General features: G+C 37.4%; 1 protein-coding gene across 6 annotated transcripts in view; it reads left to right on the top strand.

Moving 5' to 3' along the window:
* Positions 1 to 18182, top strand: part of RGS7 (regulator of G protein signaling 7) — a 420392-nt gene that overhangs the window by 210722 nt on the left and 191488 nt on the right. For all 6 annotated transcript variants that reach the window (XM_077811866.1, XM_077811869.1, XM_077811867.1 and 3 more), the window contains exon 2: positions 6652 to 6748. In XM_077811866.1, the coding sequence (XP_077667992.1) occupies positions 6652 to 6748 (97 nt within the window). The remainder of the gene's footprint in view (positions 1 to 6651; positions 6749 to 18182) is intronic.

Here is an 18182-nt window from a genome sequence, read left to right as displayed (position 1 = left end):
GACCACAGGATGAGAATGACCCACCAATATGATGTGGCCATGAAAAAATCTAATGCAGTCCTAGGATGCATCAGGCAAGGTATTTCCAGTAGAGAGGGAAATGTTGTTATTGCCATTATAAAAGGCATGGGTGAGACCTCATTTGGAATACAGTGTGAAAATCTGGCCTCCCACGTTTAAGAAAAATGAATTCAAACTGGAACAGGTGCAGAGAAGGGCTATTAGGATGATCAAAGGAATGGAGACCCTACCTATGAGAGAAGACTTAATGAGCTTGGCTTGTTGGCTTGTAACCAAATGATGGCTGAGAGGAGATATGATTGCTCGCTATTAACACATCAGTGAGATAAACACCAGGGAGGGGAAGGAGTTATTTAAATTCAGAGCCAATGTTGGCACAAGAACAAGTGGAAGTAAACTGGCTATCAACAAGTTTTAGGCTTGAAGTTAGATGAAGATTTCCAACCATCAGAGGTGTGAAGCTCTGGAACAACCTTTCATCAGGAGTTGTGGGGGCAAAAAACCAAACTGGTTTCAAAACTGAGCATGACAATTTTTTGAAGGGAATGGTATGATGAAATTAACTACAATGGCATGTGACCATCTGCAACAGCTAGTAGCAAGTATCTGCAGAGATGGGACACTAAATGGGGAGGGCTCTGAGTTATTACAAAGAATAATTTCCCTGGTGTCTGGCTGGTGGGTCTAACTGATCTTCGTATTTGGAGACGGGAAGGAATTTCCCCCCAGGTCAGATTGGCAGAGACTCTGGGGATTTTTCACCTTCCCCTGCAGCATGGGGCACTTACAGCTTTAAAAACTAGAGTAAATAGTGGATCCTCTATAACTTGAAGTCTTTAAATCATGATTTGAGAACTTCAGTGACTCAGCCAGAGGTTCTGGGTCTGCTACAGGAGTGTGAGGTTCTGTGGCCTGCACTGTGCAAAGGTCAGACTATATGATCATGATGGCCCCTTCTGGCCTTAAAATCTATGAGCCTATGAAACCTATGAAATAACAGCCTATTTTTCATTTGATCAATGAGGCTTCTACCTGACAATCTTTCTCAGATGCTGTAGATTCAGAGTTTGTGAGATTTCGTCCTCTAGCCACTTTTCCTCATGGAGCTAGTGGTATAGTAAGGGGACTAGAATTTGGAAATTTGTCCACCTGTTGAAATTCTACAAAAGACTAAAATGGAAAGATCCCTTGAACACACAGATGTACCTGAGAATTGCAGGAGAATTAATTGTCTACAGAAATTCTTCAAAATGGTCTTTAGGCTTGGAATAAAAAGATGTCTTTCATACTTCATTATTAGGGCTGACTGGAAACTTTCTGAGGAAATGTTTTTCATTGGAAAATGGCACTTTGTTGAAACTGAAACTGTTTGTGGGAAAGGGTCTGTTATGACATACCTTCTGTTTTGAAAACAAATTGGAAAAAATGTTTAAATTGGTGGAACATCCCAATTTGACAATTTCAAAATGAAAAGTTTCACTTTTGCTTTGGAATAACTTTTCATTCAGAAACTTTAGCTAATTTATGCTAAAAAAAGTTTTAAAAAAGAGAAAGAAATGTCTGGAAATTATCCATACAAAATGTTTTCATTGTCTTGACCTAAATTTTTTTTGCAGATTATCAGTTAATGAAAATCTTCAAAATTTTTACTTTGCATCCTGATTCAGGCTGGGAAAAGTTTTCAAAATCTCAATAATTCTCATTTCAGAGTAGCAGCCGTGTTAGTCTGTATTCGCAAAAAGAAAAGGAGTACTTGTGGCGCCTTAGAGACTAACAAATTTATTTGACCATAAGCTTTCATGAGCATCCAATGAAGTGAGCTGTAGCTCACGAAAGCTCATGCTCAAATAAATTGGTTAGTCTCTAAGGCGCCACAAGTACTCCTGTTCTTTTTGCAAATAATTCTCATGGGACACTCATTCTACCATACTGTTGGCATAATTTTCTTTCCAAGTCTAATTTTGGTAAGAGCAATAAAAAACAAACGCTTCTAGGAGTTCAATCTGAGTCAAGCATCTAGTACATTCTAATTACATATATTTTCTTCAATGTCAACATAAAAATGGCTTTCTTAGTTCTAGTTATAATAACTTTCATGTGTCACCTGCAGTGAACTGGATATAAGTCCCTATGTATTTAAATCTACAGTTTTTATTTCAAGCAAAGAAACTGGTCTAGTTGAAAATCTGCAATCCCTAATCACTCAAGATAATGAGTGTTTTGATGTACTAATAACTGCAGGATTTCAGTAGAAATGCCCTTCTATACAACTCTCATTCAAAGGTCTCAAAGCAGTATGCAAGCATTAAAAGTTAAATTAACCCTTTGAATTAGGTGGAGGAAACATTCCCTGCTAAAATGCATTTGTTTTTGTTTTACAGTGCACAACATAGCCCGGCAGCTTAGAGCAGGAAGTGAGCTACACTGTATTCAGTGGAAACTGTAGATGATGTTTAGGAAGATAACAATAGTGGTGTATCTGAAATTTTTTTCCAGCATGCCAGATCTAACACCCTTTTTCTTAGGAAAGAGTTATGATATCTTGATAAATGCTTGGTTTTACATCTCATCCAAAAGGCAACACAGTGCCATGCAGATGCGCACATTGGCTCAGCATCAGTAATCACTAGGATGGAAGAGAGTAACCTACTGAATGACCATTGCCCCATTCTACAACACCTACAGTAGGTGTTCCTTAAAGATTTTTTATCCAAACATTGCATCAGCTCAGCTCTTCTTTGTCAGATCTGATGGGAGCACAGCACAGCATTGGTATGAATAAAGGCTAAAACTCTTACTTTAAGGATATCTTTTGGTTTAAAATTGAACTATAAGTACCCTATTTCTCCATCTTGCTACGTTAACACGCAGAGGTTAATCATTTCCATGAGAGTTCAAAGAGTGTGCTTTCATCTCATCCTTCCCCCCCTCGTGGTTAGGGCACTCACCCAGAAGAAGAGAGATCTGGGTTCAAGTCCCTGCTCCAGAGCAGGGATTCAAACTTGCATGTTCTACATCTCAAGTAAGTGTCCTAACCTTTAGGCTATCTGTTATAAGAGGAGGGGGAAACTGCACTACAACTATCTTGTCCTCTGTTTTTCTGAACCTAGCCCTTTATTTTCTTTGCTTTTATTATCTTAAAGGGGGTTAAATATTCAGAAACTAAATGTTCTGTTCAATGCAAAACATCGTTTTTGTTGACTTTCCCAATTCACCCAAAATTCCTAAACATTTTAGTTTCAACTCAGGTTGAATCTGTGTGTGTGTGCATGTGTGTGCTTGTGACTGCCAATGAACTGAAATATCAATTATTCATCTACCTCTACACAGTACAGATAAAAGGTGGCTATTGCTTCCTTAATGTAAGCATAGTTGGGTCTCTGTACATCCATGTCCATTCATCTTCTGTCGTGGCCTCTGCTTGTCTCAACCCTCGCACTTTCAATCTTTTCATAAATTCATAAAGAGCAAGACCAGAGGAAAACGGGAAGGAGATAATATATAATATGTAGTGCCACCCTCACTGAGATTTAATGTTATTGGAAACCAAACCAAAACACTATATACATGTTTGATCTTTTAATAGTTATTATAAAAGATTTTTTTAAAAGTTCTTTTAGAAGTTGAAAAGCCTCAAGTACAATGAGTGTGGCCATCAGTGTGTAGATAGATTTTGCTTCAAATATGGGGACCAAGTTTGCATCCCATACACAGAAAAAACTTTGACTGACCTCTGGGACTTTTGCCTGAATATGGAGTGCTGCTTTTGGACCTATTTCCCTCAAATATAGATTTGGGAGATGGAAGCAAGGGGAAGACCGATAACAATATGTTCATGGATACCTGGTGTGAATTGCTGTTTTCCAAATTGCTGGATATTTTCTCCCTTACATGTAATGTGACTAGGTATTTCAATGTTACCTTGTCTGCCATTCCATCTTACTGTGACAAATGTTTACTGTATTGAACACCACCTCTGGAAAGGTGAGAACCTGAGAACCCATCACCCCAGCTTTTGTTTTGTTTTTGTTTTTTTTAAATAAAGGTTAAGACTAATAAATCCCAATGCATTGTCAAAGCTAGTCTGGTTTAAACAGATAGGCAGATAATAAAGGAACAGCAAGAAGCTACTACAGAGGCAAGACAAAGCAGCTTATACTTCACTTTTGACCATCAAGTCAGATGACCGAGCAGCAAACTTTGACACATCAAGAAGGCAAGCTACTATGTCAAACGGCATCTTGTGTTTCCCAGATTAGACTTCTCAATCAAAATTAGAAGAGGATTTATTTTTATCTCCCTAATTAAGCTGTTCTATCCTTTGTATTGTTTGAGTCCATGTTGATGACTAACTGAGGAGAAATGCCTTGAGGACTGTTTCCCAAATATAATTAAATGAGGACATAATGTTTTGCAATGGAAGAGATTATACATTTGCTGAATTTAAAACAGGCAAAACGGGGGAAAAAAGAATTAAACACACTCGGAATTGAGCTATGTACTGAGATATATTGAATTAGATGTTTTGGAGACTTAAATCCGAGCATTTTCTTCTACTTTTCATTCTGAGATCTCATGTTTAATATTGTACAGTGATTGTCTAAAAAAAATCCATTTTTTATGCTGTTGTTGTGAGATGAGACAAGTTAGGCTTTCTAATCCAACTAAGCACATGCACGAAACCCCAGCTCTGTTGTAACTAATTAGGAGGCAGGTGTTCTGTTATACCTAGATTCAGAACATCCAAACTCACTTAGACTATAATCAGTGCATACTGATTAAGTCAGTCAGTCCACAATGCTGATATTTAGAGCTTCAGCAAGGTTTTGTACAGGGGATCTTCATTTCTGAACTTGAAGTGTAACAACACATTGCAGAGTCCTCTGAGGCAGATTCAATAGAACCATCCTAGGGCCAAATTCTGCTCTAGTTGTCCTAGTTACTTCAGTGGGAGACCTATGAACCCATGGTTGGAAATGGAACTTTAATCTGAAATGAAAATCTTATACTAAAGCCGACAGACATTTTCTTCATTCAGGATTGCCATTGAGGTTAACAGTAACCTTCCCATTAACTTCAATAAAAGAAGGGTCTTCTTTATTCTTTCGATAGTAAATGCAGGGCCAGATTCCAACTCTCAGGTGATTTGTCACACTATTTCAGTTTCCTTAGTCAGTTCCTAATATCCAATTTTAGTTTAAAGAATGTGTATCCAAAGATCATGCACTGACTTCATTTATTCTTCATAAATATAATGAATATCTCCATTCCTTGGAGTTACGTTTTGAGTAACCTGAAGTTGTAAGCATTATTTTTAGTCTTCCACATCATGCTGTGCACTTCACACACAAGATATACATTGTAAGTTAACATATGTTTGCCTATACAGCTGGACCTGTGTGCTCTTAACTGAGTTGTCGTATATAATCCACGTGTGATTGCAGTAAATGGGTCTCCAAGTATTCTCTGTAATCAAAAATTTTAAAATATACTTTAACATAGAGAACCAAGGATTTTCCATGGAGCTTGGATTCTGTTACTAATGAAGATGAAGGACTGTACAAGGGTAAAATCATTATTAGTTGGATTATTTCATTTGTATATTTTTAAAATATATACAGAGAGAATTTGTCTAACTTGTATTTCTTTATTAATGTTTACTATATATCAGGATAAAGTTTAGAATATCTTATTCCATATATAATATATCCACTAATCAGCCTGTCAGGATTTTGGTCATGAGTCCCTGATAAAAGGGCTTGCTCATGCTTTCATTTGTAGCCAGCAGAAGTTTGGTTTTGGCTTTAATTAGAATAAGTGCAGGCCCAGTTGGCTTGTAAAATCTAGTCAGGCATAAATTAGCTAATACAATAAAAGTACCCAAAATAATAATACAAAAGGGCTGAAGACTTTTCCTGGTAGCTGGCTGGCCAAGAAAACAACCCACATTTCTGGCTGTACTGTCTCAGTGGGAGGCAAATCCCACCATGAACATTTGTCCTTTCTTTCTCTTCATCTCAAGAAAGAAGTGGGAATATAGGCTGCTATTGACTTAAAGGCTTCATTTTAGTTTCAAATAACCTTTTTGATACAGTCCTCAATCACCAAAAAGACTGCATGGGTCTTTTCATGCAAGGAAGTGAGAACTCATAACTTCCATTTAAGTCAGGGACTGGGGCTTTTGAATGGAGGAAAAAGCTTTTACAACATCTAAACCATTTGTGAATGACACTATCACAGACACCATTTTGGAATCTTTTTTTGTGGGGGGGGAATTTAGATAGCTGCTTTAGATGCTCTAAAAGCTACTGTTTTCTTTTATATTGGGTAATATTATAACATTAATAGAATGTGAGACTCTGTCTCTAATAATGGTTGTAATCTCTTTAGAATGAAATCTCCCTGCTATGCCTCAGCATTCCTCTCTCAAGTATTGTTGGAGCACAAATTCTCATGTCATTGATGTTGTTCTTGTGGTTTATTATCCTCTTGAAATAAAAAATGAAAATATTGGGGAAAAAAGTCAAATAAAGGTAGCAGGCCCTCATTTCTGAGAGGCTGAATTAAGGTTTTCAAAGAATGGATTTCTGCTAGGAAATAATGCTGGTTTTATTTTTTCTTTATATTCAGATGGAAGATGTCATAGCACGGATGCAGGATGAGAAAAATGGGATTTCTATTCGTACAGTCAAAAGTTTTCTTTCCAAGATTCCCAGTGTCTTTTCTGGTAAGCTTCAAAGTGAATTTCATACAGTTCAAAGCACCGGTGGTGCAACGGGGTTCTTGGACACCAGTCATGTACTTAACCTGAGTATTCTAAGAAATCCACATAGTCATCTGATCTGGGAAAGAATTGACTATATTATGAATCCACTGAAAACTGGACTTCTTGGGAAAAGGGTGTGTTTCTGCTATGCATTGCAAGGAATTCACTCAAAGGCTTTTCTAGATAGTCCAGTAAATTAAGCAATGGCAATACTAGATTTACTGCAGGAAAAGGCAATTATAGGTAGGTGGCAATATTTTTAATGCACCACATTTTCATTTCAAACTAATTTGTAAGTCTGTTTTTAGGCTACAGGTGCACTGAGTTTGATTCTCTATGTAGTCCAGTATCTTAACATAAGAACTGGCATATCAGCAGCATCAAAGGAAGGTGAACCTTCCATCCCACAATGCCATGTGTGTGTTGTAGTACCATACATGAAAATTATTTACTGACTCCCAGAGAAAATCAACTTATGATCAGAAGCATGAGGGTTGCTGTCCCTTGTTTCAGTCTAGTGGTACAACTGCAAATGTATCTGTCTTATTTGTTCATATATGTAGTCAATATCATTATTTTCATTTTAAAAAATATATTAACTACTTGTACCTTGTGGATATTTATCACTAAATTACTGACACCAATTTGCATTTATCAGTTTCTGCCCAACAGAGGTGAATTCTGGAAAAAACAAAGATGTTGAGGCTAGGACTGAGCTGTACCATGAAAGCTTTCACAGCATCTGCTCCCTTCGTAGATGGTCCTAATGAATGTTGTTAGCGTCTCTCTTTCATAAGTGCAAAAATCCACTCCATTTTTTTTAAAACAACTAGCAAAATCCTTTTCATTTTCTTTGTTTCCATTCATGCTATCAAATGACTGTAGAATTCCTTTAAAGTAGATCTTGGTTCAAACCTATACTTCAGATACACTGTAAAATGTCTAATAACTGCATAGGTTCTGTAGTGGAGAAGGTGCACCCATCACATAAAATATTTGCAGAAATTTGCATCATGTAGAGCAGCACAAAATGTTCTATATACCTTAATATTTAACTTCTGGGATGTCTTTTGAACAGTGAAAAGGAGGAGTGCAGCCAAAGATATTTCCTAAGAATGGATAAAAACCATTCAGGGTTTAAAAGAGAAAAAATAGCATACAAATAATGGCCTCTGAGAAGTGGACCTTTTTCTCCCATAAGCATGTAGAGTGTGGGGTTCCCAAGAATGGATTCATCTTAATTACCTTCTCTGTCTTTCTTTGACTGCTGTAGGTCCAGACTTATGTCTACAGTTTACTTATAGGAGACATTATTTCCAAAAGTTTTTTTTTTTTACTTGTAAAGAAATGGTCAATCATACTAGTGAAAGTTATATTAAAATAAGGTACCTTTTCATCAAGAGCACAGGTTCCAGTGGAAATAACAGCAACTCCTATGAAGGAGGTTTGTTCATTACACAAGTTCATCTTAATTTTTTGTCTTAAAACTATAAGAACCAGAGTTTATTGTTCCTCCTCCAAATCCTCTCTATCCCATATTATTCCAGTAACTTTCAGTACCCAATATTAACCTCCATCCCAAACATATTATATTTTTCCCGCTGTTCAAAGTATCCTCATTTCTGTGGATGCAAATGACTGAACACATGAAAATATAATTAAGTTGGTAACCCACCCTCCACTGTTCCTCAGACATTCTTGTCAACTGCTGGAAATGGCCCACCTTGATTATCACTACAAAAGGCCCCCCTCCCTCCCCCACTCTCCTGCTGGTAATAGCTCATCTTAAGTGATCACTCTCCTTACAGTGTGTATGGTAATTCCCATTGTTTCATGTTCTCTAAGTATATAAATCTCCCCACTGTATTTTCCACTGAATTCATCCGATGAAGTGAGCTGTAGCTCACGAAAGCTTATGCTCAGATAAATTTGTTAGTCTCTAAGGTGCCACAAGTACTCCTTTTCTTCTTAAAAGTAAAGTTTCATGTATAGTACTACCCTCTACTGGATGGCATCAGGACTGCTTGAGTTTGTGCTAGGCCCTTTCCTGCTGATAGTAATTCTTAAGTGAATGGGTTAAGAGTTCATGTTTATGGAGCAGGAGTATCTCAGCTCTGCCATAATGATCTACCAGTTATGAAGCTCTAGGTGGCCACAGATTTCTTAAAGTATAATGTTGTACTGGCTATGTTGACTGCTACTCCCAACAAAAGTATCCATTTATTAATTCAGCATTAAAGTGGAGAAAATTCATTAATTTCAAAAAATGTGGAAATTAATGGGTTGCTTTATAGCTAAACCTGAATGTGGAGTTGTCTATCTGGAAATGGTCTGGCCAATGGGAAGATGTTAAAATGATGAGCGTATAGGTGTCATTTGAGATGCGGCTGGCTGCAAGACAATATTTGGACTTACTGAGGGCTGTGAAGTTATTGGACAAGATCATGAAGTACTGTCATTGTGTTCTGGTATCATTAACAGATCACAGAGCCAGTTCTAGGGTATTCATTTAATGAACAAACCTTGACAAATGTAATCTTGTCCCAGGCCCACAATCTCTCAGACAAAAAATGGCCAGAGAACATTTGGCTGCTGCAGGCAATCATCTATCCTACATGTTATAATAGATCTGTCCCCCTTGAAGGAATCCCACAGTTTGATACAAAACAGTGAATGAATGTAAAATACTTTCAAGCCAGGATTCTTCACTCAGAGTTGTGTTGGAGTTCTAGAGCCGTTTTGCACAGGTATTGCATAACTTTGCAACGCGCAAGCTGTGGAGAATTGTGCCCAGAGTCTTCTCTTACACAATCCATTAAAACTAAGAACCATCATATTTTAATAGGCAAATATTTATTTAATAAATATGTTTTAACTTTGGGAGTGGGCAGGGTATTTAAATATTTCATATACTTAATGGAATAAATTCAGATTTCACAGTAAAATTGACATACAATATGATGGGTTCTCTTTCTAGTTGTCCTATTTACAATTGGACAGCAAGTGGCAGAGTTAATGGTACCATGGGGACCTTCATTCTGAATGTGTGGGTTAAAGTAAAAAAGTTCCATTTATACCAAACAGTATACTTGCTCTGAATGTCCCTGTATAAGAAGTTTGACTTTATGTGAAATGAAGAATTATGCTAAAATGATTTTTATATTATTGTCATAATTGAATAAGACAACTTATCATTCATTTGACATTTTAAAGTACGGTGTATGGCTGTTTAGTTCACAAAAGGAAAGATGATTGAAAACTATATTTTGACATGCACAGAATGAAAAAATTAGGATTTAGCCATAAAATCCTGATTACCATTTTGGATTTTCTAAAATCCATGCGTCAGGTTTTCACAGCAACACTTGCCCACATTCTCACATTACATAGGTGTTTGCAAAGCAACATACTAAGAAGCTTGCAAATCTCTCAAACTGGTCAGTGACACCTCGCTAAAAGAAGAAATTGAAAATTGTCACTACAAAGAAGATTTCACAGCTTTTCTTGGAGTCTTTAAATAATCTTGTAAATTTCAATATGAATTGAAGCTGTAAAAATAGAAGACAAATTCTGGAATACAGTCCAGAATGATGGTCACAATGTAATGGAGGAAGGTTTTTCAACTGACTAATAAAGACAGGCTAGAGCTGTTGGTCTACCACAGTTAGGCCCCGATAGTGCAAGCACTTACACCCATGCTTAACTTTATCCATAAGAGCATTCCCATTGAAGCCAATTAAACTACTCACTTACGTAAAGTTAAGCAAGTGCAATCTTGTTTGCAGGATTAAGTCCTTAAGTGACAACATTACAGTTATGCTATCAAAATGCAAGAGTGAGTTTTTCATTTTCATTTACTTGTATTGCATATTACTGATCATGACAACACCAAGTGAAATATTACTTTAAATGGCGTTCTCTTTTATTTAGAATAATGTCAAATAACTGATTATACCCACTTAACGTTTTTAAAAGCATTACAGTTTAGCAAAGTTCCAAATCAAGAATTGTATCTGCATTTGATTTTTATATAGAATGTTGTGTTTGTAGCTTGTCATTTTTGTATAGGCAATCCTTTAAGATTTTTACACATACAACATCTGTGCTACTAAATATCTCTTAATGTATAATAATTACAAAAGGCTGTGATAATAAAACATCAAATGCAGGATTATATCAGCATGTAAACTTTGCACAAAAGGACAATTAGCCAACATTACATTCATGTGCTCATATAGAACAAGCACATAGTGTGTGGGGGGGGGAGGGGCTGACATCAAATCATTATTTAATTATGCACAAAACCATTGTTTTTGTTGCATTTTTTTTGGTCTTTTTTTTTTAAGTGCAAATTTGTTATATTATCTCACAGGATCTGTTTTAAAACAGATTTTTTCAAATAATTTGAAAACAAAGAATGTGAAAATATAGACTATATATGCATTTACACTCTGTGTGTGTGTGTGTGTGTGATATTATATACTTAAGGGCCAAATGCACGTGTGGTGTAACTTTATTGAGGTCGGTGGAGTTAAACCACAGCTGAATTTGGTCCATGGATTCCAAAGTATTTAATCCCATTATGTCCTAGTTTTGTGAAAAAATCTGCTCCCAGGCTAAAACCTTGCGTGCCAAGATTCAGTCCACAAATTTTTAACAGCTGATTATAAACCTCTGAAAACAGAAATATATAACAGCAATGCTGGCCCGTGTATAGGGACTCATCTGCACCTAACCTCTATTAACATTAATGGGAAGACGCACATGTGTGTTCTTCTGAATCAAGATGAAACTGTACTTCTTATTATGCAAATAACAACTACAGTTAACAATTTAATACATTATAAAATGTGTGAGAGAAAGGATCGGGCAAATTATGCATACTTGTATCCAAACACTGAAGAGGAATAAAAGCATTCTAAAAATAGTATACTTGGCAAATTCCTACTGGGACCCAGGCTGAAAGAATTACAGGAAGTTTGCCTCAGGACATTTCCTTCTCTAACATTTTACTCATGCTACCCACTAACCATTAGTGGTCACATTATGCTGATCAGCCAAATGATTGAAGTGCATTTTGATAGCCTTGTGAGAAACAGCAGTAAAAATCACATGCCTAAAAAATCCACTGTCTGCATTGTACTGTGATACGCTCATATCTCACGCTAAGTGGGGTCAGGCTAGTACTTGGGTGTAAGGCCCAGGCGCTGCTGTAAGTGGTGCTTGTGGTCATTAAACATCCTATGGCACATCTAGCAAGAGCAGTGATCCTGGCCAGCTTCCAACTCGGGTAATTGCTGGTTATTCTGTCTATCTAATTATCGCCCTGTAGTTTCCACTGAATGTTATTTTTCTTTCCCTATCTTAAAATGTTAGTATGCGGTTAAACAATTGTCCAGTGAGGTTGCTGATGGTAGTTTTTATAGTTTCATATATTGATATTGTTAAATTTACATAGCTTTTTGGGTTTGAGGATAAAAAGATACAGATATTTTATACTCTCTGCAAGAAGAGGCTGTTTTTCATTTTAACAGATAATTTCCAGTCTTCTTTCTCCTTATTCAAATACATGGCAGTTTTTATGTTTATTTTATACACCTGTCCTAAGATGTATTTCTCCGTGCCAGATAAGACCCTTATTCAAGATTATTTTCCACATTACTTGAGAACCAGGTAATTTTCTGATGAGATCTTCTGCCTCTAGTAGCAGCTCAGGAATGGTAGTGTCTTTCTCAGAAGCATGAGAATAGGGTAAAATCTGTCTTCCAGGCAAAGTCCACACTTCTCAAAGTCCACACTTGCTAGATTGCCTTTGAAATCAATGGTGTTTTTTTTTCTGATTTAAAAAACACCCTCAGAATTTTCCTCCTGCTCATGTTTGAAAGAAAAAAAACACAGCTGCACTTTCAGTGATTACATGGATTGCCCCATGTGCTCTGCAGCAAATTGGGACAAAGTTCTGAAGCAAGGTCCCCCTGGCTTCTCTGGAACTGCTTTACAGAATTCTGCAGCAAACTGGAAATTCTGCAGCAGGAGCAACCAGATTTTAAGAATGAAGGTGTTTAATGCACTAAATGTGAAAATGAGCAGTACAAAAAGGATAGAATCCTTGTGTCATTCTGGATTTCCAATACATTTATTGTTTGCTGTACCCAAATCTGAAATTGTAATTTGCTGCTAAAATATAGAATCTATTCAGAAAATGCTTCCCTCAAAGTTGTGCATCATTACACAGTTTTCATTCACAAGTGGACAGCTCCTTCAAATGCCTTTGTAGTAAATTTGACATATACTGTATTGCTTGTGGCCTTTTGTTGACCTTCAACCAGATAGACCACGTAAAATAGGCTCTTTGGGGCAGAGATTTGCCTTTTTATCATGTTTGTATAGTGTCTAACATGCTGTAAAAGTATTAGGTGTAGTACCTCATTCAAATCTTGAGAATTTCATAATCATCAACACTTACTCTTAAAAAATATCTAGACACAACAAAAGGCGGTATTCATTTTTGTAACTAATCGGCTAGCGAATATATGTATGGATCATTGCCCACAGCTGGATGGAAGTAGAACTGCCAGATCATGTCACTGGTCCTACATTGCTAACAGCTAATGGAAATTTCCCCAAATCTCCTGAGGGGATTACAGGAGTGTCTGGCTTATTTGACCTCTTCCCTTCCAGTTTGCTATTCAGGGTCTACACAAAGAAATGTCAAAATAATGGGAAGATGACAGGAATGGAGCAATAATATGTAGAACAGTGGATTGAAAAGCAATGAGAGATTCCTAATTTCAATTAAAATAGGTAATTTTATTTTAAAAAGTATATAGAAAACAGAAACAGTTTATCTGATAGGTTAATCATATATATATATATATATATAAAATGTGTACGTGTATACGTCTTTAAATGATCTTTCTGTGTATCCCTCTTAACACACCCAGCGTTCTTTACAGTGCCTATCTGCATCACTGATGCACACTGCTCAGCAGCACCTGGTTTGTAGTAACTAAGCAGTCAGTCAAAGCAACAAATATGGTAAGGGATAATAGAACCTTTTATATAAGTGTATATAGAGCACATTCCTAATGCATGAACTTCCTGTGGTCATACATTAATGCCTCATGGCACTCTGGATTCCACAAAGACACAAAGTGGTGAGGAGACACATGTTGGCCTGCACCAAGCACTTACGGTTTCCCAAAGCCTTTGTGCAGAGAAAGATGCTAGCCTGCTTGCCAGCGTCCAGTTGGTATTGGGAGTCCACATTGTAATGAAGGACATTCTAGCTGACTTGTGTATTGTCCAGCTCCCATTGTTTTTAATGTGCTAATATGTTCCATCCCTCAGACCTCTGGGAAATCTGACGGTTATGCTGTAAAATACATGATTGATATCACACATTTGTTACCATTTCCCATATTATGGTGCAATGCTGTGTATAGTTTGTCCAGGGCCTGTGTACTTTGACTGATAATTTAGGGCATCTAGTATAATATGGCATATTTCCATACAAGTTCCTCTGTAGAGTATGTTACTGGGCTCAGAGAAGAGTAACTCATACCTTGATTAGTGCTGTACTCTCTGCTAACAATTATTTTATAATGTTGTTAGACTAAGATACGCTTTTGACAGGTTCCCTGGGATCTGCAAAGTTCTCGTTGCCATCTTAGTTTTGCTCCATAAGAGGAAGCTTACAGATTCAATCCTGCACTTCTCATGAACTCCTTTTAATGGAACTTTTGGAAGTAGAATGAATCCAGTGGAAAAACATGTATGCCAAATATGCTATGCTACTATATAGCTAATGCTTAACTATAAAAGCAGTCGCAGAAATTGGCGTCTCATACACAGCAGTTTGCTTCATATAAATCTCTCTTGAAAAATATCTTCTATAAAGCCCCTCAGTGATAACCTTGAAATAATAATCGAAAAAAATCAAACTTCAGTGCCATGAAATTGCACTCTCTGCCAATGCATTGTTTGTGTCTCAACTGAAATCTCTATATTGCAGTTGAATTGTAAGCTCTTTGTGGCAGAGATTCAATCATGTTTATAGTTTCAGTAGCTCCAAGCATGCTGTTGTAGGTCTATACATAAGTATCCAAGATGGTGACTGAGGATGAATCCCCAAAGCCCCTTTTGAAGCTTTGAGTGCTTGATCTTCAATTCTAAAATTCAATTTAGCCATTTCTAAGTGTCCAAATAAGCTTTTGTGCTTAGCAGTGAAGCTCAAAATCACAGGGCTTGAATTTTCAGAAGGCACAAATCTAAAATAGTGCCTGGTAGTTGGTGTGCTTTGATATACAGCCTGCTGTGGTTCTGCTATGCTCTTAAGGTGAAGTGAAAATAATCTTATTAACCTGTTTTCATTTGTAGCATTAATTTGTGTAGGTACATAATGCAGCAAAACATACAGATCTGAGTGGTTGCTGTGTCTTTTTTGCCTTAACGTTTTGATGAAAGAAAGTCTTGCAAGAGGTAAGGAAAAAAGAGGGGGCTTGGTATTATTGTCTCCTTAGATTTAATATGCCTTGTGAGAATGAAGCTGCCAATCTAGCTGCCTCTTAATCATTTCCACAATCAACAAAGCTCTCATCACACCAAAAATTCTAAGTGTATTTTCAACTAATGTTGATTGGAATATCAGAAATTGATAGGAGATGAGTGATTTGCATAACACAGGGTTCATCTCTAGGGCTGTGAATGAATAAAAACTTGTTTGAAATAAATGTAGGAAATATGACATATGAATCATAGCGATTGTGAAGAGCACTGAGATCATTTTTGTTTTAACCAAAGGCACACAGCAAGCAAATGGAATAGTCTAGCTGTTCAGATCTGGATTTGGGCAAAAAGAAGCATTCATACTTTGCAGGTGATGCAACGCAGTAATTGGTTTTCTTTTGGCAAAATTCATATTGAAGGCTTCATAGATCATCATAACATGGCATATTTGTTTAAGACAGGATGTGGTGGTGCCATGCAGCCTTTGTGGTAAACCACCGTATACATTTATGGAGATCTAAAATATATAGTACTCAGATACCATTGGTGGTGAGTGTGATATATAATAAAAATGGAGGTAAATAGTAAAATGCACATGCTATGCTGTGCATAGAGTTGAATCTGTGTTTGTACAGTGTCTAGTACAAAAAGGTGCTGCTGTTCCATGACTGTGGCTCATAGGTCCTACTGCAATACAAATAAATAATAATTGAATCAACATTGATCTAGGAATCTTTGAGACCCAACGTGAACCATAGGAACTCAGATGGGTATGCCCAGTTGCAGTTCCTTTTCAGTTCCATTTGGAAGTGAATCTTAATCTGGGATGTACAGTAAGCAAAATGTCACTTTTGATAATCTTCCCTTTTTCCCATCTACCAGGGGCTGGGTTGCCAGATCAGTCTGTTCCAGCGAGCCTATCCAATGCTTGTTCCATTTTCACTCCATTCTCCCATGCACAGTCTAAGCACTGTTTTCTTGGCCTCCTCTTGTTTCCCACCCACAAACTCTAGTCTCAAATCCTTCCTGTCATCCATCCTTGGTATGTGCCTGTACCATCTCAGCCTCATCTCTTGCAGCTTCTGCTGATAACACAGACCTTGCTCTCACTCCTGATGATGTGTTTCCACATGTGACCCAGCAATGTCACATCTCTCACAGCCCTTAAACATCTCATTTCAATGGCTTCAGGTCTTCTCAAGTACCTCTCTCTCTTGTCTCGCTCATGTCTCTGATCAGTACAGAAGAGCTGGTCTTACCATGGTTTTATACAGCTGTCCCTTAAATAGTCTGAGCATCCATTTATCATAAATCACTCCACTTATCTTGTGCAGAGTTCCCCATGCTCAGCAACCTTGTTTGCAGTTCTCTGTCAATATCTACATTTGCTGCTAACCAGCCCCCATAATACTTAGGCACTTGCCCTCTATGTTGATATTATCTGGCTTGGTTCTGTATGAGTCATACATATGAATGCAGTCTTTTCTTTACTCATTTTGGGGCCATAGTTTTAATTCCCTGTTCCAGGCATCAATCACCTGGACTAAATCTTCCTCTCTGTCAGCCATTAGGACAATATCATCTGCATGGATCAACTTGGTACTACCTCCCATTTGGATTTGCTTACTTCTGATGTCCATCACTATTATGAATAGTAATGGACTAAGTGCTGATGTCTGGTAGAGCCCAACCTTCACCTCAAAACTCTCTGTTACACTGAAGGGCATCCACACTTTTTTGTCATGGAATTGTCACACAACACCATCTGGACAAGGTCCTCTGCTATGCCATAGAATTGTAGCAGATGCAGAGGCAGAGGCACCAGCAGTTGCCTAGGTAACTTGACATTTCTCTCAGCTGCTTTTCTACCAACTGTCTTGTGATGAAAATACCACCTGTTGTCCCTTTTGCTTTTCTAAAATCAAACTGCTCCTTCCCTAAAAATGGGCTCCACATATTGGTGAATCACTTCTGATGTCATTTTTTAAAGATGTTAGACGTTCCTCTTTTAAAATAAATCATGGGTAGAAGAAGCCTTCTCTTTATTCTGTTTTTAAATTCAGTGGTGGTGTTGGCCAAGACATCTCAATGCAACCCCTTAAAAAAACAGGGCCTTGTCTTAGTGGACTGAATGGGGTTTTCCCGTCATATCCAAACACTGTGTACAAACTAAGCACTGAGATGTCAAGAACAACTAGTTTCATTTGAAGATACAATGAGGTTTGCAGGTGACTATTTCGACACAGTCCAGAGCAGTGTGGACTGAACAAAAGCATGGGTGTGGAAAAAGTCGAGCCTGAAAGCTTTATGGTACTTTGTGTTGGGACCCCAAATGTATGATGAGTAGATTTTGCTTTGGGTTGCATCCTTTCCTTTCGCTGGCCACAAAAATGTGAGTTTATTCTAAACAATGCAGGTGAAACAAGACATGAGTATGTGATAATCAAGTGGAAACATGTTTATGCTAATCTAACAGTAGCACATTTTGATCACCAGGCAGGGCTTATCATTTGGTATCCATGGCATGTGCTTTGCTGTCAAGTCAGCAAAAGCTGCAAGAGAGGCAGACAGATGGTGCAGTTAGCCCCAACATAGGAGGTATGTTTTTTGTAGAAACCTTATTGGTTGTCCTGGGAATTAATGATATCCGGAAGTGAGAGTTGTCACAATTTGAGGCATTGATGAGAGGAGAGGATGAAGAGCACAGGTAGTCATTAGAAATGGCTCCTCTAGAGTCTAAGGGAAAGTGAGAGGACTCCGCTCCTCTTTTCCTTATCCAGAAAATACAATGTATATACAGTCTCATTTGTGTTACTACACAGTTTTGGTTACATTGTTGAAGAATTTACCAAAACTTCATCATCCTATCTACTCGCAATTGTTTCAA

This window comes from Eretmochelys imbricata, chromosome 3 (genome assembly GCF_965152235.1).
Source record: "Eretmochelys imbricata isolate rEreImb1 chromosome 3, rEreImb1.hap1, whole genome shotgun sequence".
Classification (NCBI taxonomy): Eukaryota; Metazoa; Chordata; order Testudines; family Cheloniidae; genus Eretmochelys; species Eretmochelys imbricata.
This window is presented reverse-complemented; position numbering and strand designations above follow the sequence as displayed.